The 22,760-nt window shown below is 39.1% G+C and overlaps 1 protein-coding gene across 1 annotated transcript; it reads left to right on the top strand.

The window, feature by feature from the left end:
• Positions 1-256: 256 nt before the first annotated feature.
• On the top strand, positions 257-22,760 carry POP1 (POP1 homolog, ribonuclease P/MRP subunit). The gene is made up of 15 exons (XM_009638306.2): positions 257-386; positions 3,203-3,394; positions 4,228-4,403; positions 6,797-7,045; positions 7,584-7,671; positions 7,975-8,150; positions 8,774-9,024; positions 9,157-9,250; positions 9,843-9,954; positions 10,917-11,036; positions 17,018-17,133; positions 18,485-18,676; positions 19,008-19,162; positions 19,989-20,333; positions 21,159-22,760. Exons 1-15 carry the CDS (start codon positions 257-259, stop codon positions 21,820-21,822), a joined length of 3,060 nt encoding a protein of 1,019 aa, XP_009636601.1. The 3' UTR covers positions 21,823-22,760.

Consider the following 22,760-nt stretch of genomic DNA (forward strand, 5'->3'; position numbering starts at 1 on the left):
GCTTCGTCCGCTGCCGTTGGCTTCTTTAGCCCTGGTTCTGCCATAAATCTCCTTAATACGCGCTTCTCTGTGTCATCCCTTCGATTACAGAACAAATCCCTCTCTGCGGCTGCGGTTTCTAGTCGTAAAATTGATTTGGATGTTACACCCCGTCCAGTGACCTCCCTTCTCTTTCTGTCAGACCGAGGGGCCGGAGGAGGAGCTGGTTTAGCCTGCTGGCCCTCTGATAAATACACTGGTTTTCCGTCAGATCAGCATGCCCGACCAATTTGCCTTTTGGCGCCTGCGGCTCCGGTATCAGTGGAAGAGTACTGGCAGGAGGCAGCAAGGCATTCCCCTAAAATGGCAGTCTTGTGAGGTCATTGCTGGAGCATTTGTGTGCACAGGTAACCTTTGCAGCTGAAGACTGAAGGATCCCGTCAACCTGTATACTGGGTGTGTGTTTTGGCCTGCACAATGCTTCAGTTGGACTTCAGTTTCCACACCCCACTTCACCCCCCATTTTAAGTTTTTATTTTGTTACCTATAATTTCTGGAAGAATAAGCACAGATAAGAGCAGGGCCTGTTACCGTGAGGCCTTCAGAAGTTGGCAAATTGCATCTTGTCGTTGAACAAAAAAAATGCTGAGGTGTCACTGTGTATTTGGGTGACTGCAAAGCTCCTAAGCAGACAGAATGATGTAGCAAATTCTTGTCAGCCCTGTCTGAAGATTTTGGAATATCGTTAAAGGAGTACTACCAGTTTAAACACAGGTTTCTAACTTTGTAGCAGGGAACTTCTAAGATTATGTGGTTATGGTTTTCTGTCCTGTTGAGTAGCATGGATATTCATCCATATAATGTTCTTCTGTAGTGTTAGTGACTATCTCAGGTTTATAGGGCTATTTTGTAGAAACAAGAAATAAAAAAATTAAATATGTGCTATAAAACTATGGATCTACATAGTACCTGAAATAATTTAATTTTTCTTTCAGTATTATGTCAGTCACTGTCTTTATAAACACTCTTCCATCTGCTGATTAGAATAGTTCATCCATTCTTAGGCTAACTTGATAGTGAAAGGGTGTTTTTGTGATATGAGTTAATTGCTGTCTGGTTACCCTCCCATGACAGGCTTAAACTGTAGGTCTGCACAGATTTGCTGACTGAGGCAGCATCCATCTCTCTCTCCCTGCTATTTCCGTCTCACCTTCACCTTACTGTGTGGACAGTGGTGTTCTCAGCCATGTGGAGAACCCAGATCAGGGAGTTATTCCACATAAAACTTAACTTCTGTTTCCACCCCAAATTATTTTTTCATCTGAGTTACATCATGCAGAGCTGCAGTATGGTTGCATCAGGGCTGCAGCAGCATTGCTGCTGAACACACAACCTCAGCTTCATGCTGAGTTGAAATGGAAAAAGGTTCCTTGGCATTTTAAGCTCACATAAATTGAGGCTACCGGAGGTGAATCTGCTCCTGGCTGTTCCTCATGCCGATGATAGCATTTTTGGGACAATGTGGTAGGCTTGTTTAAGAAGCTTATCAACCTGAAAAGTTGTTTTTTTGTTTTTGTTTTTTTTAATCTTTTACCCCATTTCTCCTGATGCACAGGTTGATTTTTCACTAGAGGAACTCCCTGAGCTATCACAGAATCACAGAATCGCAAGGGTTGGAAGGGACCTCGGGAGATCATCTAGTCCAACCCCCCTGCTAAAGCAGGCTCTCCTAGAGCATTCTACACAGGACTTCATCCAGGCGGGCTTTGAATATCTCCAGAGAAGGAGACTCCACAACCTCCCTGGGCAGCCTGTTCCAGTGCTCTGTCACCCTCGAAGTAAAGAAGTTTTTCCTCATACTCAACTGAAACCTCTTATGTTTCAGTTTGCACCCATGCTCCAGTCCCTTTATCATCCTAGTAGCTCTCCTCTGGACTCTTTCTAGGAGTTCCTCGTCTTTCTTGAACTGGGGAGCCCAGAACTGGACACAGTACTCCAGGTGGGGTCTCACCAGGGCAGAGTAGAGGGGGAGGAGAACCTCCCTCGACCTGCTGGCCACACTCCTCTTAATACACCCCAGGATACCATTGGCCTTCTTGGCAACAAGGGCACATTGCTGGCTCATGGTCAGCTTGTCGTCTACCAGGACTCCCAGGTCCCTCTCAGCAGAGCTGCTTTCCAGCAGGTCAGCCCCCAGCCTGTACTGGTGCATGGGGTTTGACCTCCCCAGGTGCAGCACTCGACACTTGCCCTTGTTGAACTTCATCAGGTTCCTCTCCGCCCAACTCTCCAGCCTGTCCAGGTCCCGCTGAATGGCAGCGCAGCCTTCCGGCGTATCAGCCACTCCTCCCAGTTTTGTGTCGTCAGCAAACTTGCTGATGGTACACTCCGTCCCCTCGTCCAGGTCATATGGCCCCATGTTCTTTCAAGCACTCCTTGCTGAAGTGTGTGGGATGGTGGGAATGGCTGTCTTGAACCTTTTTAGTTCAGATGTCCAGCATGAGCTGCCTGAGAACTGTATCTCAAGTTGTACTAGAAATCCTAATCAAGACTTAACTTACTAGGTTGAATATAAAGTAATGTTTAAATATGGATTTCAAGGCCCTCTTAAACTTGAAGTACTGTTAGGGGCTTATCACTCTTGAAAGGTATTTCTGTACCTTAGGGAGCTTACTGTAGGCTTTAGTTATTTAATTTCAATATTGGTTTAAATGCCTGTACCAGAAAAGTAACTTAGTGCACCGACATTCCTGTGTCATGCTTACCTTATTTATTGTAACAGAAATACATGTCAGTGAGACAAGAATACATTTGCTTATGGGAAAAAAAAAGTCAAGGGGCAAGAGGGAAAAATACTAACTTTACTGCTTTGTTATTAAAACCCTGACTAGACAATAGTAAAAATCACTACTGATGTTGTGTAGACCAATATTAGTCAGGTCTTTCCTGTTTGGTCTGATAGAGTATTGGAGGCAAAGTCTGGCTTGGGTACCGTTTTCAGTATATGCAAAAGTTACTTAGTCTACTGCAGGCTGGCTGCAGGACAGTGCAAACTTTTTATTTCTTCCTATAAAAAAAACCTTAATTCTTCTGATTTCTGATGGCTTTTCCAGGTACATACATTAAATATAATAGGAGGAATGTGCAATGCAATTTTATGAGGAAAGACTGCGTATAGTTACTCAGACTGCTTTGCATTTCTGTGACCTCTTTTCATCTCTAGACCCTCCAGGAGATGTTCGTTCTGAGCAGCAGTATCAGCAGCAGAAATTTTCGAATCAGTCATCTGGCTCTTCTTACAGGAAAGACCATTATTTTCCAAAAGGGCAAAATAGAGGAGAGAGAGGCAGAGGAAGAGGAGGATGGCAAGGAGGACGCCAGAGTGTTTCTGAGGAAATGCCAAAATACATAACAGGTTTGTATATAAGAAAGAGGTCATAATTTATAAGGCCAGGGCAACTTGCTAGTGATTACGTTTGTTGTCTGGTTTTGTGCAAGAGCAAAAATTAGAACTGGTGCTATGTTCTTCTGTTTTTCTCCAAAATACAGAAGTAGTTGTGCACTGGAATGAATGACCAGCTGTTGTTCAATGAGTCCTTTCAAACTTCCGAGGAGAAAAGTTGCACTTGCTTGTAATGAGGGATATGCATTTTGGTTTCTGTTTGCCAGCAAAATGAGCACTGACAGTCACTTGCTTTTAATGTAGCCAGTGAAACTGGTTTTGCCCATGATGTGAGTTAAAGACAACTTCTCATCTAACAGAACATTTATTTAGGAGACCAGATTAGCTTTTCAAAATGTGGCAGTGCTCTGATAGTAGATACACTTCAATAAGCATAAAACAAGACCAACTTCTGGATTTTTTATTTGATCATTTTAAAACAGTCTATAATATGATTACTGCTTCCTTTTTTTCCACGCTGAAGTTTTTTTCATCTCTCTCAATGCCATCTGAAAAGATTGCTACTCTAATTTAATAAAGAAGTACTTAATGCAAATAGGACTTGATGGTTGTACCATGGCTTTCAGTTTCATTCATGCATAAGTATTTGCTTAACCATATCTGTAAGCTTCAGAATATCTAAAAAATTGAATTTTTTTCAGTAATAGTATACAGTATTTTATCTCAAGAACTCATTAGACTGATGTGCTAGGAATACTCTGCTGGAATTCAGCAATTTATGTACAGTGTCCCCTTCTTTGATTTTTGCCATTTGTTGTGCTCTGATGCCGTTCTTTTTATTTCAGTGTCTACCTTTGCTCAAGCTCGTGCTGCTGAGATTAATGCCATGTTGAAAGCAGTTGCGCAGAAGTCTTCAAACTCCCTAGTTTTCCAGACTCTACCTAGGCACATGCGAAGGCGAGCTATGAGTCACAATATTAAACGCCTACCCAGGCGTCTTCAAGAGATTGCCAGGAAAGAGGTATAAGTGCATTTTATAGTATCTGATAGACTATATAGTGGGCATAGCTAATGCACAGTGTTCAGCTGTACATTTATTAACGTTCAGACCTGAGCTTACCTGCAAAACTTTCCTGCCTACACAGGTTCTCCAACTTTGACTGATGTTTGGATTTAAAATGCAGGAACACCTCAGTTTTGCATGGTAACTCAAGTAGATCTCCCTAACCCCTTGGCTTTGTGATTACTGAACATCTTGAAAAGTTATTAGGTAAAAGGGTCCACTGCTTGAGGGGTTGTTCAGGCAGCGCATTGGTGCCAGGTGATCCAAGAGTCCTCGATAACACCTGTCTGCCTTACATCCCACCACAGCTGTAGGGTGTGATCCTGCTGGCCTCAAGCCAGCATAGCCAGTTCATGACCAGCACAATGCTTCACATACTGTAGCTCAAACATGGGAGGTACGCTGGAGTTGTTGGCAGGCTGCATGCAGCTTCAGACTTAATAATGAAGACTTAAGACTTACTCATGAAACTTTCTCATTTTGTGGCAGTACCTCAATGTTTAGTCAGAATGCTGCTGTGGAGTCACTTGCTCCTTAGCCTCTGTGGCCTTCCTGTGTGTTTTTTAAAAAACAAACAAAAAAAAAATTGGTTCAGAGTTTGGCATTGATCACTTTATCATCTCTAGACACTTCTTAAAGTGATCATGTGAGTTTGCTTGGTAAGTTTTCTATGTATGAAGGTTGACTTGCATTGGTTTTTTTCCTTGTGTTATCTTTTTTAAGTTCTTTGAGACCTTACCCCCTCTGCCCTGAGCTCCTGAAGATAATTATTCATAATTTAGAAATTGCTTCAGGTACTTCCACACATGTTCCTTAGGGCGTGTTTTATTGGATCTTCATAACCTGCATTTCTTCTTTTACTGCTGTGGTTGGCATTCTTTTTGCTTTGTTAGTCATGAGAAGAGATGCCATTTGGCATGTTTCCTCAGAGCTGAAGGAAGAAGGCATGGTCTGTTTTATGTAGTTAGTTATGTGCTCTATCCTTGTTAAATAGTCTTGGTTTCTTTAATGTTTATGCTTGGTTCTTTCATGTCCTGCTTTTTAAACTCCTTTCACGTGATAGCCTTTATAACTTCTCTGTACATGCTCACACTTACTCTCCCATCCTTGTTACCACTCCTTGTATGATTCTTGGATTTTTGAGATTATTTAGTTGGCCCTGGTGCAGCTGTATTTCTTCTTCTATGTTTTCTCTCCTCAGGTCTTTTGGTTTAGTTTGTGTGTTTGCACAGGCTATTTTGTTTCATGTTTTCTTGCAGCTTGCCATATCTCCTGAGCTATTTCCTTTTGTAAATGTTCTACCTATTGCTTTTCAGCGTTTCAAGTCTGCTTCTTCAAAGTTAACTGTTGCAATTCTGCTGCATTTTCTTCCTTAGATCCTTTATCATGACCATTTTCATACAAACATTTACCTGGACCGTCTCTTATCTCTTCATAAGCTTGAAGACATACATTTTCATCTACGATACCACATCCCTTTTTCTCTAATTGTCTTTCTGAACCAATCAGTCACATACGATTGATCCAGTGGCTTATATTGCCAACTCTGTGGTGGAATGATGGGTCTGATGGGAATGTATTTTATTTTTCTGTACATTTCTAGTTTGATACCATGTGTTGCTTCAGTGTTTTCTGTGTTCTTGGCAGTGATCTTCTAGCATTCTCATTCCTTTGCTATTCTTATAACCAGTGGTCTGTTGTCAGTTATTCCTTGTTGCACTTACAAAGGACATCCTAAGATTTTTTTTGTGTCTATAGCCCCTATTTCTTTCTACCACTTCTCTTCACAAAAAGGCAAATCAAACATTGATTGAAAGAGTAAAGCATTCCTCTCCAGCCATGCATTCACCTATAATAATTCAGACCTTGACTGGGTATTTATCAAGAATTTGGTCAAGACATCACTGCAGTCCTTTCCTGTTTGCTTCTACACATTGTAGAATCTTTAGGGTCCTACCTGATGGTCTGAGAATCTGTACTGCTTCTGTACAAGCTCAAATCTCCAGGTGTTCCTAATGTCTCATTCATTTGTTCATGTGGATATATTGATGTTGGGCAAAAACTTCACACAGGAAGTAGCAGATCTTACTGTTCACTGGTGAGTTTATTATTAATGTGTGGGGATTTTGGTTTATCTATGGGTTCCAGTCAAACCTTGATGTACTTGTGTGGATGGGGCTTGTGTATAAAGTTTCAAAATGCTAGTTAGCCGCAAGAATTATGGAGAACTAACATGAGAATAAAGTGTAGCTTAATGCCAGTGCTTCCTGTGTCATTATATGTCAGCCTTTTTCTTGTTCAGAAGTTCGTCCTTTTGAGATTTACTTCAATATCCTCTCTTTTAAAAACAGGCAGAGAAAGCTGTACATCAGAAAAAAGAACAGTCAAAGACTAAATGCCGCAAAGCTAGAAGGCGCCACATAAATTTGGTAGCAGAGTTTAATCGCAGGCAAAGAAAGAATATTTGGCTGGAAACGCATATTTGGCATGCAAAGAGGTTTCATATGGTAAAGAAATGGGGATACTGTTTAGGAGATAGCCCTACGGAGAAGAGCTACAGGGCTTGTTACCGAGCCATGACAAAACACTGCCTTCTTCAGGTACTACGTTTACATCTGTTTTCTTTGTTATTTTGCCAAGGTGAAGTAATCGGCTGTTCAGTTATAATGAATATTTCTGTCTCTTTGAAGTACTGTTGTGGCAGCTGTTAATAAATGCTAAATGTGAAATGAGTGATTTCATAATTGTAATGAAGGGTGGCAAGTATCAAAGAACAAGATGAAGCTTTAGAAGAATCTTACGGTAACTATGACTGAAATACTACATCTTCAGTCTTCTCAGGGGCTAAGAGATTCAGTGAATCCCTGCATCATCTTCCTGAGCAGGATGCTATTGAAGACGAGCACTTTGTTCCATGTCCTTTTTGGCCTGTTGGTAGGATGGCCCTCAAATGAGAAAAGCCTGACAGCTCTCCTATAACTAACAGTTTTAAGTTCAAAAAGAAAGCTCATTTCTCTTTCACGAAAATTTTAGTGAATGAAGGATTACTATTTCGGTGTAAATTATGAAGTTCTGTCCTTCCTTGCCAGGCTTACTTTCGAGAGTTATTCTCACTTTACCACTATCCTCTTGTTTCAGGACTTATCATATTATTGTTGCCTGGAGTTGACTGGTAGAGAGAATGAGCTTCTGAAGCAACTTGCTCGAATATGTAGCATTGACACAGGTAAATTTTGTATAGTTCAAAATAAAGTTAAGATTTTGAATAGAATAAAATATTTCTTTTTTTAATATCCTACCAATCTCAATAGAAGTAACAGAGTTGATACTGAGTTTTGATTTTCGTTGGAAAACATAATTTAAATGTCTCGTACTAGGACTAGACGTTCTTATTTTCAGTTGCTTAAAAATAAACTAATTGTGGTACCTGTTCTTTTTTTGGTACTGTCCCAGAAGCCAGAGTGAATTTCAATTTTTTTCTTTTTTAAACGAGTTTATTTTGGCTTTCAATAAATATCTTCTTCTTTAGGATTAACATTTGAAGAGTCTTGTTGTCTGTCTGGAAGATTCGAGGGTTCCCTGAATCTTTACCGAGCAGATCGCTATCCTGAGGATATGCTTGGTCCCGTTACATTTATTTGGAAACCCAGGGATGGGTCTGAAAACAGACAATTGTGGATCTGGATGCATCCAGCTCTCAAACAGGTATTTTTTTCTTTACAGTTGAACTTCGATTTCTTTATATATTGTACGTTTTTAATGCTGATATGTTCTGAAAGGTGTAGAAGAGCTGGATATAATACATGGCTTTAGGAATTAAAAGTTGGAAGACTGTTTCCTCTCTAACAATATTTATGTTCTGCAGCTTGTTTTTATAAAGCTTGTATAGAAGGTGCACGCCTCTGACTTTTTTTTTAGTATTCTGTTGTTTTCTTTTGTCACTTGTTTCGGGATACATTTGGAATACGATGTTGCTTGATTCACATCCTTCCCACTGGCACCCCCAACAGGCTAAGTTTGGTCTCGTCACAGATAATAATAATCTGATATTTGGCTATGAACTTCAAGAAAATAAAAATCTAAAAAGTAAGATTTTTTGCCTTGCAATTTTTCTTCTGTTAATTTGAGTGAGAATAAATTCTTAGAATCATTCAGTATTACTTGATAGCTCTTACTCGTGATAGCTCTTGATGAACTTCAGCAGAGCGAATTTATTCCCTTAAATCCATATAGGAAAACAAAATAGTAAAGAGTAATTCTTAAAACTGTACTTAAGCTTTACAATGCAGTGCTTATCATCCTAATCCAAACTTTTCATTTCTCTTAAGAGCATACTGAAAGAGTTAAAAGCAATTTTTCAGTGTTCAGAGCCTGAAGAAATCTATATTCCTGAGCCTATTACAACATCAGTTCAAGAGGAAAAACAAATGGATGTTGTTCTGAGCCTTGGCAAGAAAAGAAAGAAGGAGGATAAAGAAGGAGAAAAAGCTGTGCCAGTGAAAAAAATAATTGGTGATGGCACTAGAGATCCATTCCAGTCCTACACTTGGATCTCGCAGACTACTGGCATTGTGATCAGGTTTGTTCATAGCAGAGTCAGAAACTGTGACCCATAACCAGTTAATATAGCTGAATTCTGGCTTAACAGTACTGGGGAAAAAAAATTGTGTTGTATGATTGTACATTCACCTGAAATTTTCCTCCATTTCAGTGATAGAACTATGGAGATTCTCAGATATCGGCTGATTGGCCCATTATCACACTCTGTCCTTACAGAGACCTTGAAAGCTGCTTCTCTCCAAACAGTAAGGAAATTGGTAGTTTGGATATTACTGTATTTTTGATAAGGTTTCTATAATGTGAAAGCTTGTCTTTGCTAGAAAGGATCAATAACTATCTAGCCTTACTTATTATACAGGCTAACCTATGTATTTCTACTCTGTTAGCTTCTCTGTATTGAGCCACTTGACTAATACTGATCTTGGGAAGAAAATGCCTGTCTGGGTTTTAAGTGGGAGTAGGAAGCAGTGGTGCTGTTGAGCAGGCAGTGTAGTTTCTGCTGTAGTGATGTATTGTGCTGAGAGGTCCAGAATAATTCACGTGCTCTTTGACAAACTGTAGATCATGTTTCTCAAGTGATGAGCTAGAGAACCTAGAACTACAGGGCAAGACATGTAAGGCAGAGAAAACTTTTGTGTTTTCTATCAAATATGCAGTTTCTCCAAGATTTAGTATTTTGTCCACTTCTTGGCACATAGCATCACTGTGGTTTTAATGGGTTTTTCTTGTCTGTTGCAGCAAACGTGACGAGGCCATGAAATCTCTGGCTTTCTGTAAGAAATATTATGTGAATTACTGAATGACCACTTGAGTTTAATTAGATGTGTTGTTTTTCAGGAGATGGCGGATTCAGAGACAAAACTGAATAACTGGTGGGTAGAAAACTGCAAGGACTCTGAAAAAGTATCTCTTCATCAACGTCAAAGTGCTACCTTCGAGCTATTAGAAGGTATTTGGGCATGTGGGTGCTATGGGACGAAGGGGAAACTCTTAAACTCTAGTGGTCAAAACTGGCATGCTAGTAAGTTGACTTCAGTTTGGAAATGCTTAATTTTTGCTTGCTCAAGAGAGTGATGCTGTTGAGCATGCGCTTAGGTAATTACCGTGGCATGTCAAAGATTTGAGAAATGCTACATTAACTTTTTTGAAGAGAATTTTAATCCTCTGTGTAGTCCAAACTTTTAATAGGTAAGTGGAATCTTATTTCTTACCTTCATGAAGTTAGGTTTGAAATTGCTGATGGGATATACAGTCTGACATATGCTTTCACTCTCTTCCACCCCGTGCACACCAAATTAAGGCAATAAGTTGTACAATAAGATAAAATGGTAGGCTCCTACCCAAAGTGAAAGTACTATACCTTACTTTATATATTTTTGTTTTTAATGAACAGTTGTATATTTGGCTGAGTTGTAAAGTATAAAGTTAACATTTCACTTTCTAGCACTGAAGCAGGCAAGGAACTGGCTTCGGTAGGTCTCACACTATACTCAAACTATCCAATGTGAGGCAGTTAAGCAGAGATGAGGTAAAACTTTTAAAAGACATTTTTTAATTTCCTTTCCCTGGAAGACAAGTATAAAAAATGGTTGTTTGTTCTTTTAAGAGATGTCTCAAATGAAAAGGATGAATTGAGTCTGTAAGTTGCACGAGTGACCTCACTTCTATGCTAAGCATAAATGTAATTGCAAACTAAGTCTTAACGCTGCTATTGTTGTCTTTTGCTATTGAACATTTAACAAGCTTCGGTGAGTTTTCAAAACGTGTTAAATTGAGTACTCTGGGATGCTTCTCTGGTTTACAGTGGTGTCACATCCCTGCAGGCAAAAATGCACACAGTATAGTAGTGCAGAAAACGGCCACAACTTAATTGGTGGTCTCATGGCAATGTTCATCTGTGTATTTTTAAAGGGATAAGTTCACCATCAGAAATGCCACCAGGTACAATACTGGGCCTCACTGTTGGAGATCCTCGAGTCAATTTGCCAAAAAAGAAGACAAAAGCCATGCCAGACTTTGAAAAATACCAAGGTAAAATGCCTTGCTTATATTATGCTTCTAATGAAACTGCCAAAGGCAAGAGGTTCAGTTTCTCCTACACTTTTGTTTTCATTTACTGTCATCATCTACTGATTGTCTCTTGCTATTTTCCTCTAGCATTTGATTTCAGAATGTTTGCTTCCCTTTTCCACAGCCCCTGGCAGAACAGAAAGAAGCTTGAAAGTTGCATAGGTTTTAGAACAGGAATTGTGAGGGAGGGACATGCACCAAAGCTGGTCTTGTGCTCAGTGGAAGCCTCTGTCTGACCATACAGATGATCCAGGTTCGAATCCTGGCAAGGCCAACCAGGTGCTAAAAGCTACTTAGTAAGTTTCTGTTTGGTGTCTAGTCTTCCTGATGCTGTTTCTCTCTCCAAGGAGGTATCTGCTGGTTTTGGTTTATAGTCCTACAGTGATGAAAGTTGCAATTCCACCGGAAAAAAAAAAAAAAAAAAAAAATTACCATTGCAAGATTAGTATTTCAGATGGCCAAGATACTGGTTATGTTAAAAAATGAAAGATGCAAGCCTGACTTCTGAAATTTTCATTTCAATGCCAACTTACACAACATTTCAGTGCAAAATGCAAATTCAGTTGGATTTGAATGTTCTTGAAAAATTGCAAGAGCACATGCATGGTATACAGTGGGATTTGTGTACAGTGCTGTGTAGGTGTTTTCAGTTAGGTTGATTGGACATAGACTGCCTCACCCAGTATGAGAAACATAATAGTCGGCTAGCTAATAGTAGCAGATAGGACAAGTTGAAGGTTCCAGAGACTTGAAAAGGCTTAATTTTCTTGGTGGTGTGTTTGCAAGATGCTGTAATAATCTAGCCTTACCTTTCACTTAAATAAGGTTGAGCACCTATTCCAGTTACTGTCTTTTAGCTCTCTGCATAACTCTGTTGTTTGGATTTTCTTACATCCTCCTGTTCTACCCTCTGTATCTAGAACAGCCTTTCTCCTGTTAATTAGTTCTGCTCAGATAACTTTCTCATCATTAATGCTCTTGTTGGAAATGCTGCAGCATACATGACCTCTACTTTTGTTCCTTCCTACTGAGAAGGTGAGCTATGTAACACTTGTTTGCAGATTCTGGTTTGAGCTGATAGAGGAGTTAGCAACTACAAGAAGTAATTCAGCTCCCTTCATTCTGCTTGTCATGTCTGTGAAGATATGCTCAAGAAGGCAAGATCAGCAGAAGGCATTTAGGCATTGGAAATGTCTCACAGTAGTTTCTCTCCCACTGCCAGAGCTGGTTGTCCCTTAGGAAGGAAGGCCATGGTAAAGAGGTAAAGATGTAAGATAGGGAGTCAAGAGGAAGAAAATAGCTATGCCTTTTTTCCTTTGGCTGGCTAGAAATAGCCATCTTTAAGATCTTTCTACTTGGGGTTACCCTTTTCTTGCAAAAAGTCTTTTAAACCACAAACATTCAGAAAACCCAGTGTTGCTTTCTGGTTCCTTTCCGAATGGTTTTTTTTTTTTTTTTTTGTTTCATCATGAGCTTAAAACTGCATCTGCCCTCTCTGACTTTTATTTGGGAGAGGGAGAAGGTCCTCGATCAGCTAGCAAGGAAAGGTAAACTGCATGATACCTTCTAATTTAGGTTCTGCTGAAGGACTTGATGTTACACAAGCATGTCACTACTAAATAAGTTGAGTAGGCAGAAGGATAAAAGAAGGCAGACAATACAGCTGTCTTCTAGTAGAAAATCAAAAGGACATCATGGTAAGGGAGTAGAAAAGGAGAGGCCAGCCCTCCTACAGGGAGCAGTTAAGGAGAGAATACAGGGGACTAATGGTACAGCAGGGAAAGTGGCTGCTGTTTTCCATGTATCCCACCCGAGCGACTTCCTAATGCTGTGTGGGAAGAGTTACAGGATCATTCACAATCTCCTGCCTACCTATTACATGTGCAGTGGGGGAATCCTATGGCATGGTAGTTAATCTCTCCTACCTGAGAAACTCAGGACTGAGGTCTAACTGCCACTCTCTTGTCTCCCTCATTGAGTATTCCTAGGTGTTAGCTGGAAAGAGAGGCTATTGTTATTCTCCAAAAACTGTTGTTCCGAACCCTAATTTTGTAGTTTGCTGTGACAGCTACTACCTGTGCTATATCTCTGCCTTAATGACCTCTTTGTTCAAGTAGTTAAAAGCAGAGAAGTTATATTTTTTAAATAGTTCTAGAGAATTAATCCATGTTAGATTATTAAGCTCAGATACTTTTATAATTTTCTAGTCGGGGAAGGCATTCAAGTGCATTTAATTCTTGGTGGTTTTGAAAGAAAAAGTAAAATTGCATATGTATTAATTAAAGGAAACCTAGACTTAATCAGTTATTGTGCAGAATGCATTTTCTGTCTAATCATAACAATGTAAATGTTATGCTTTCTTGTCACTGTCACCGTTTCAGGACCCATTAAAGAAAAATTTAATCATGGTACATAGTGTATCACTACAGCAGTAGTATTACCAACATTTCCACATTAACACCCACCAGTTAAGACTTCTCTAATATCTGTAATTCCATCTGCGTGGTATTAATTTGCCCCTTCTGTAAGAAGAAATCTTTTTATGAGTTTTAGAACTACATAAACTTTCTGAGCCTTGGTTTTGATATGGTAATATAGTGAGCTGATCTTTATTTAAGAAATGTTAGTAGTCATTCGTTTGCCTTAATGACATGTCATGTTGATTGAGCAATAAAAAGGAACCCTTGCTGTATTCCACACTTTTCCCCCTGTTGCTTCCTGGACATTCAAATACTATTAGGATTAGTATTAGTAAGATTGAAGTGGCACTGTGTATGTTAGCAAATTCTGTATGTGCTTTAGCCTCCCGTTCTTTACTGGTGTATAAAAGCTAACTGATTTTCTTAGGAAATCTTCACTAATTTTAAGATTTAAATGCTTGTGGATTGTCATAGATGCAATCTGTGAAATGATACACATCTGTCCATATCCCTCTTTTTTCAAAATGCTGTTCTAAGACATGCCTGTGTAGTTTTTACCTTGTGAGTGACATGCTAACAAACCAAAGGTAAATTCAGTCTTTCCCAGTTACTCTCACTCCTGAATGCATATGCATGTGTGCAAGCTGTGTGTTACAGACGCATGCTGATGGGATTTAATCAAAGAACTGTCCTCATTTCTTCAGACTAGGGGATAGAAAGTTTGTGAATAAATCACTTTTCACTGCCCTTTCAGCAGGTTTGCACCTTCTGGAAGTCAAGACTCCCAGTAAGCAGTCAGTACTTACATGACTGCAAACTAGTGCTGTCTCTTCTCCATTTTAAAGTATGCTTCTGACATTTTTATATGCTTTTACTGTCTTCTGTGGGAGAATACAAATTCCACTGCCTTAAAAACTGTTCAGCATGGAGTATGGTGGAGCTTTTAAACAATCAGTGAACAAGATGGATAGAAGGAGAATGCATCATGAAAGATAAGCGAGCTAAAGTTCCTTCTGCAGACACAGAGCCTGAGTTCTTGCCTGTAAACGCACCTCTTGCAGAGGTTTAGGTAGTTGTCCTGGTACCATACACCGCTACGTACATACGGCTCTGAAACTGCTCCATAGCAGTGCTTGTATTTTTGCTTTTTCTGCTCTTTTCTCACTGAGGGAAGGCAAAATTTCAAATAGAAGCACTTTTAGTTATTAGGCCTGTCTTTGAAGGCTGTTAAGACAATCAGCTACACGAATCAGAACAACAGCTTGGAATGGAACTATCTGCCTGTATTTTCTAAGCACCAACCATTGACACCAGCAGAAGTAGATAATGTGCTGATTGTCACTGATCTTTGCTTGGTGATACAACTCCCTATTTCCTATACTAGCTCTAACATCTTACTTCCACTATCATCAGCAATCTATTCATCAGTAGGGTTATTTCCCCAGCAATCTTAAAATGTGGACTGAAGATAACAGGAGAGAGGTAAGAAATAAAGAGAATTTGGGATTATGATTTGAATTATAGTATGCCTAATAGAGAGATTAAATTCTCCCAAGTTCTGTGGGGATCAAGGAGAAAGAATGTACCAAGTTAGAGAAGGTTATTTTAGGTGTTGAGTGGGATATTGGATGGACTGTGGTGATGGGAAGAGACTGACTTAAAAGGGCCTTCTTAAAGTGGAAGAAAAATACTCATGCCATTATAGAATGTAGGAATTGTAAAGTAACTCCAAGGATATGACAGGGATAGACTGCCTAAACTGTGGTAATAGAAAGAAGTGGTAAAAAAAAAGTCAGAGAAAGTTACAGTGAATAACTTACAGTTGAAGGAACTAGAACATATTTAAATAATTTAATATAAATATTTAATATAAATAATTTAATATAAAGAGATTCTGGTGTTCACAAATGCTTTCTGTACAGAAGATGAAAAAGTCACTTTCCTGCCTTTTGTTTGCTTGTAATTATGTGCCCTTCCTCCTTGGTTATCTGTAAGAGTCAGGAAGGAATTCACCACCACCACTACACACAGTTTTGTTGCAGTCTTTTTCTTCTTCCTTTGAGGAATTGATATTTGCTTTATCTCCAGACAGAATGTGCTTTGCCTCTAGGAGTACTGAGCTCTTTTAGGTTCCTGCTCAGGTTGCTGTCCTTAATTCTTGGTCTGAGAAGGAATTCTGGCTTAATTGTCAGGGAATTGGCAAGGATTTCCTTTTTAGTTGTATCCTTCTTAATTTGAAGGAACACCACCCTAATCCGATAATTTCTTTAGTATTTCTTCCTCTCACGTAAATGTAATTTATCAGCAAGAATGCATAGCAAGCATCAGCTTAATAACACCATCAAAGTGTCAGGAGTGCTGCTGTATTTAATGTTTCTTTTGAAGGATTTTGCAACTCTTAATAATGGGGACATCCTAAAGATTATAGATGTTAAATAAATAATTATTGCAATTATGTTTGGCAGTACCTATTTTATTGTTAGTTCCACTGAATAATCCGTATCTTCTGTGCTCAAAGTATTTGTCAACATTAACTGGAAAAATTAGCTGAATCTTCTTTTGAAAGACTCAGTGATTTTAAAAAACAGAACAAACCCCATACTAGTTCCTATAAAGAAAATGGACTCTGTCACAGACAGAAAGAGCACAAATATGTAAGACCTTGTAGATGACAAAATGACCACGGTCCCTGTAAGTTTTAATCACAGAACTATTAATAGGTTGTTGTATTGTTTACTGGTAAAAATTATTTTACTTAAAATATGGATCAGCATGCATTACGTACTACACACTGGAGGCTTTTAATCCATAGATCACTAAAGGTAGGTATAAATTTTCTCTGTTTTGCTTAGATTGTGGCACTGAAGAAGAGATATGTTATTTAATACCTCAATGATCAGTTTTAAAATTAGAAGTATTATCTTCAGTAACACATACAACTGTTGGTCTTTGCAGACATAAGCAAAGAATAGTCCCTTGAATGCAGAGCCTGAAAAGATCTGAGTGGGAAGCTAGTGCTAAATAAGTAGCTGCATGCTAGTCATATCCATAAAAATCTTTCCTGTATGTACATTTCTTAAAGGTCATCCTCACTTCTCTTACAGGGTTACTTAGGCGGACTTATTTCAGGCTTTGTTAATGTTGCTTTTCCTGATTTTTTACCAAACCTGTTGAGCTTCACACTCTGCCTGAAAGGCCAGATTCCAGAATATTAAAGGCCTCATGCTAAAGATGTAACTTACATTGCCAAAGGTGATGTCATTTGTAATAAGAAATGCCTATTTCTAAGAAAATGCCAGGTTAATGCTTCCAAAACTAACAGTTTATTTCATATTTTGTATTTGGGAAAACATCTGATAGTAAGATATTACAGAAGCAGTGATGATGCTTGTTAAGCTTTTAATAGTCTGTGTACTTAGTTGTCTGCTCATTGTACTTAGGATAGTGGAGTGGGTTTGGTAATTTGATACTTAAGCCACAAAAATTGTTTGAATTTTGTTTGAAGATTCTCTTCTTTTGTAGATAATGATAAAGTTAGGCAGCTGTACCTGGAAGGTGTACCTGTAGACTGTGCTCACAGCTTTATCTGGGACCAGGACATCTGTAAGAACGTCACTGAAAATAAAATCTCAGAGCAGGTAACTGGGAAGGTGGATTACGGTGGAGAAAATGGCTAATGGTCTGTAGAGCAAGACTCTTGAAACTTGCATAACTCCAAGAGCAGTAGTTTCTTAATGTCATTGTATCCAGCTGCTGAGTTGAAGTAATTATTTTGTAGGCTTTGTGTAATGTTCTTGCACAACCATTGTTCATGATTCAGTTAAAAGAAAGCTTTACTGGATTGTCTACGGGACTAAATAGTTATAGGTTTATTTATCAGAAAGGTTTGGAATTGGATTTTCCTACATCACTTGCACTCATGCATCAGATAAAAGGGATGAAGTGGCACAGAGAGGCTCTGGGCATTCACTCCTCAGTCACAGCCAGGACAATTCTCCTGACAAAAGAACTGTAGAAGTTGGAAGGAAATAAATCCCTCTGGTTCTGAATTGCAGCATACTGTGTTGTGGGTGTTCTGAGCAATACCTGTGATTTGTAGACAGCTTTAAATGTGCTGTTGCAGGTTGGAAATCTCCTATCTACTATCATTTCTGTTGGCAATGGAGGAGCAACCCATAAAATGCATGGGTAAAATGGTGATTTAGTCATAAGAGGTGATAAACTTTTGGCACTGTTGTAATCAAAAGAGAAAATATTTGTATGGCAGAAACATCTAAGTATTCTCTTTCTGAAGATTAGTTTTATGCTCTTTCAAATTGGCTGCCAGTGTAACAAAAAAAAAAGTACTTACAAAATACTACACTAGCATATAACAGTTATCAGCACAATCTTTATGTATATGACAGTGTTTTTCATGCTGTCAAGAAATGTAATGTTTACCTTATAAAACAGCTGATGCAGAAGGGACATGTGAGGAGGCAGTCTGATGGTCTGGTTTTTTATACATGCATTCTTAATGTGGTACAATGAAATACAACAATTGGTGATTGACAAAGCCTTGGTGCCAGCATGCTTTATGTGAAACTGTTGCGTGACCAAATGTTCTTTCCATCTCCCTGGACGGAGTTCAGATTTTGTCTGTGTATTGACAGACTGTCTGAAAGCACTGTTCAGTCTAGTCTTGTGCACAAATTTATAAATACCAAGTTGCAATACTTGTTTTTCCTCCTTCATCTGTGCTGTACGTTTTTGCTCTATTTCAGTACGTGCCCTCCATCAAGGCCTGTGGAAGTAAGAAGGGGAGAAAAAGGGTGCTTAAGAGTTTTTTCTAAAAACATTTTTCATGACTCAACGAAAGTCAGTTCAAATGTGTAGCATATTACTTGTATATTTTTCCTAGTTATAACCTCACCTCTGTGTATCTTGGAAAGGTATCTAGAAGAGCGAAAAATGGTTACTAACTTATGGGAAATGTCTCCTCCTTCTCAGGATTTAAACCATATGAGAGCTCAGTTACTGGTGCCTGGATCACATCTTGATTTGGGTCCTTGTGAATCTAAGATTCCCATACTGTTGGTGCAGCAGCCAGGCAAAATGGCTGGAGAAGATCGACCAGGATGGGGGAGTGGCTGGGATGTCTATCTCCCAAAGGGCTGGGGCATGGCTTTCTGGATTCCTTTTGTAAGTGACTTTCATTGCAAATTGCAAGTAAATATGAGAAATTATATAATTAGATTCAAAATAATCAATTTTAGAGAGAGAGAGAGTATACGTCACATTGTGTAACCAATTCACAATTACAAGATCAAAATCCCACTTTAAAAAAGGGTGTATGAACTGGTTGATTACAGAGGCTTAGCCTTAAAGTTTTTTGGTTTTTTTTTAAAGCTAAAGTGATAGACTTTCCCTTTTCTAAGGTAGTAGCTTCTGGAGCATTAATGTGGGTTTTTTTGAGTTAGGAACCCAGCATCAGTACAAACACTGCTTTTTTGGGGTTTGGTTTTTATAACAGATATATCGAGGTGTACGAGTCGGTGGCTTGCAAGAGGCTTTAAAGCATTCTGAATATCAAAGAACACCTCACACTCCAAATGATTTCCCCGACTGCCAGGCGGGAGTGCAGTTTGCCAAAGAACTGGAAACCAGTCTTCTTGAAAAATTCAAACGGTAATATTAACTTCAAAATCGATTGCAAGAATGAAAAAAAAAAATGAATACTGCTTAAAATATTCCCTTAAATATCTGTTATGTTCATTTAGACTTGGACTTCAGTAAGATCTTTCACTAGTGTTTTAAATGCTAATATAAAAAAGAAAAGAATCCTAGATGTATTTAACAGAAAATTTCTGCTAAACAATGAATATAAATGAATTAAGCCCTTCTATTCCCAGAGGTATGCTCAGTTATAAGGCTGTAATAAGGCTGCATAACAATAAAATAAACAAAGCTATTTCAAGCTCCCTTAGCAGCAGAGGGAGGGAGGAGGTAGGAGAAGGCAAAGGCAAAATATCAAAGTATGTACTAAGTGTTAAAGAATGAAGTGAATGAAGAGGTATATTTCAGTGTCTGCTTTTTAAATACCAGGCATTTTCACTACAGTAAACACAGAACTCTTAACCACGAGTACGGGGTAGCTGGAAGTGTCCTCAGCACCAAATGGTGTTGGCTCCCCTTCCAGCTGGGAAGGGGTAAGTAGGAGAAGTGTAGTGGAAAAGGTGGTAGTGTCAGTCACAGTAGGTAGAAATATCCAGCGTGGCTGAAAGGATACAGTGGACAGAAATACAGCAGTGTTGTCTAGAAGTATAACTTCAAGATTTTTGGTCAAGGAGATTACAAAGGGAATGCACAGTTAACTTTCTGTTCTAAATACTTGGGTTTGAAAACCGAAAACATTATTAGACGAGCAGGAGAAAGTAGACCGCCTTTTGAAGTGCTAGGGACTGAATAAGGACCCAGGAAACAAATATTCTTACCTACTTGATTTATCATTTAGACGTCCACCTGCCAAAAGGGCAAATTATGTCAAGCTGGGCACTCTGTCCCCTTTCATCTGTCCTTGGGGGCAGCTGACGAAGAACTGGGAAAGAAGAATGAAAGCTTCAGGAGAGTTTGTACATCCTTCTTCCCCACACCCAGAGCACTGTGCAACTGAAGGGCATAGCTTTTGTGACTCTAAAGCAGAAGTGGTCAAAGAAGCTTCCCCTGAGACTGGTGAGGTGGAGGATACCATGGAAATAACAAACTCTGAAGGTGTCCTAAGGACAGAGGATGTTACAGCCACCCAAGACTTTGGTGAGAGAGATAAAACTACCACAACAAACGACTTTATTGTTCTCAGGTATGTCAAAATGATACACGCATGAAAGGTGTTATTTCTTTATTGGGAATTACTGAATTGGGAAAAGGAAGAGATCAGCCTTGATTATTAAGATGAGAGAATTATTTGATCCAAATACTGTGAGGAGATTAAATAGTTTTGTTGTGGATCAGAATTTGCTGTTGAGTGGAAGTCTTTCTTCTGCTTTTCCCCAGCAAACTTGGTGACTAGATGAAGTAAATTGCTTGAATTGTCTTAAATTTAACACTCTTGAGTTTAGTGTGTTCTTGGAGTTGGCATATTCTGTCTGCTTCCAGGTGGATGAAGCTTTTAGAGGCTCATATTTGTGGTTTTAAAACTTGCTGTGTAAATCAGCTTATGTTCTCTTTTCTCATACATCATCGTAGGTGGTTCTTGCACTACTTAATAATATCTGTAAAGAAAACAGAGAATCCCCTGCATTCCAGTGCAACACATGAGGGCAGCAACAGTGTTTGCAAAGTGCTTAAATGCAGGTCTTTCTTTTTTGCGTAGTTTATTGGGAAGAAAACATTGACAGTTCTGGACTGCATTAATGTCGCTGAAGGTTTTAGAACGTTTGTGATTTAACAAGTTTTGGGGGTTTTAACAAGTGATGTCTCCTACTGAAGAAGTAGCCTTGCACATGAATTTCACTCACCCATGTTCTTTTTGTCCTCAGAGTGATACAAATACCAGTTTGAAGGTTGCAGAAAGCCCCAGGGCTTTTGTTTAATCATGCTTTTGCAAATACGCAGGGCGCTGGATTTCTGTTTTACTACTTGTTAATAACTATCCTTGATGTTTATTTTAAAAACATTTTAATAGGAGTGAGAAACTACTAATGCAGTTATCAGCCTGGTGCTATCCCACTGCTGGAAAAGATCGGCGAGTCCGCCTTATTTCTCGACTGGGACAGAAGGAAATGACTGAAGATGTCTTTTTGCCAATCTTGATGAGCTATCCAAGGGCTCTTGTGTGGGTCAACTTGTCTCTCTTGAGAAAGGGGAACCCTGAATTACATGCCATGATTTGCATCCCAACAGAAGATGACTTGCTGCATCTAAGCAGAGACAAACTCTTCTGTGGTCCTCAAGAACCCAAACATCGTGACATATTCAAGCACAAGGTACAGAAACTAAAGGAGGAGAAGAAGAAGAAGAAGAAAAAGAATAACACAAAGGCTCTGGAAAGTGACCCCCCAAGCGTTCCAGATAAAGAAACAACTGAAGAGCATGAAGACCTCATTCTTGGTCTTTGGTCAGATGCTCTCCCAGATGTTACTTCCCACTGCTCCAGAACTCTCTTGGGATATGTCACCCGAGGGGATTTTTCATTGGCTGCAGGCTGTGGAGAAGCACTGGGTTTTGTTAGCTTGACAGGGTTACTTTATATGTTACACAACCAGCCAGCAGATAAAAAAGGGCTCGTTTTGTTAAGAACTCCAGCATCTTTACAGTACAGATTTGCAAGACTTAATATTGAGGTTTAAGTATCATTGGAATGCAGTAGAATGCCAAAAATACCAAAGAATGTCTGTTTTGTCTTCTGTGGCCTTTCTGATGCGTCTCAAATTTGAGGTGACTCTGAGCCCCAACAACATCTTGAGGATTATGAAATAATTAAAAAGCTTTGTAGTATTAATGAAAATAACTCATGTATAAACAGACCTAATATTACTTTTGATGTCTGCATTGGTAAGGATTTCTAACAGTAATACATCCACCATTATCATAATCTTCTTTATCTCTAAAGAAGTGTATTGTTCATTTTTCACCTCAGAGCAGTGGATGCTATAACAATACACAGAAAATCATTATTTTCCTTGTAGAGATCTTTTGGTCAGATGGATTGTAAGTTCCCAGTGCATTGTTCACATGTAAGTGCATGTGGTCTGGACCTGTGTATATAGCAAGTGGCTTTTCCCAATTCTTCGTGTCTGAACGCGTGTGGCTGCAGTGGAACAGAGCTAAGTAGACAAATCTATTAAGAAAGCAGAAGGGTACTTCCTTTGGTGGAAAAGCTCTGTGCTTAAATGAAATGCAAATAAAATACAGTCCAGCTGTACAGTCTTGAATTATAGCAACTGGAGCTCTTAAATTGGAAAGCGTATCAGTCTCTGGCTCTAGTCTGAGAGAGAAAACGCTTCTTTTTGAAAGGTAGTAAGCCTTTCAGATGCGAATTGCTGCTGGTGGGTCAGCATACATTTTCTGTTAATAGGGGATATTTTGGTTCCTTAAAACACAAGCTTATTTTTGTATGGAATGTGCTAGGATTGAAGGTTTCTTCATTTTACTGTATGGTTTATGAATGTTCAGATGCATAAAACTTGTATGCTGGAGCGGTGAGGGGAGAAAGGTGTTTGATTTAATCGGGCGGTGTGGGTTGGTTGGTTGGTTTTGGTGTTTTGTTGGGTTTTTTTTTTAATGA

Source organism: Egretta garzetta, unplaced genomic scaffold (genome assembly GCF_000687185.1).
Source record: "Egretta garzetta isolate BGI_Z169 unplaced genomic scaffold, ASM68718v1 scaffold154, whole genome shotgun sequence".
In the NCBI taxonomy this organism is placed as follows: Eukaryota; Metazoa; Chordata; class Aves; order Pelecaniformes; family Ardeidae; genus Egretta; species Egretta garzetta.

Coding starts and splice junctions, on each gene's coding strand:
- POP1 (XM_009638306.2), top strand. CDS start 257: ATGCCCGACCAATTTGCCTTTTGGCGCCTGCGGCTCCGGTATCAGTGG. Junction 4,404..6,796: donor AAGAGATTGCCAGGAAAGAG/GTATAAGTGCAT, acceptor TTTTAAAAACAG/GCAGAGAAAGCTGTACATCA. Junction 9,955..10,916: donor TACCTTCGAGCTATTAGAAG/GTATTTGGGCAT, acceptor GTATTTTTAAAG/GGATAAGTTCACCATCAGAA.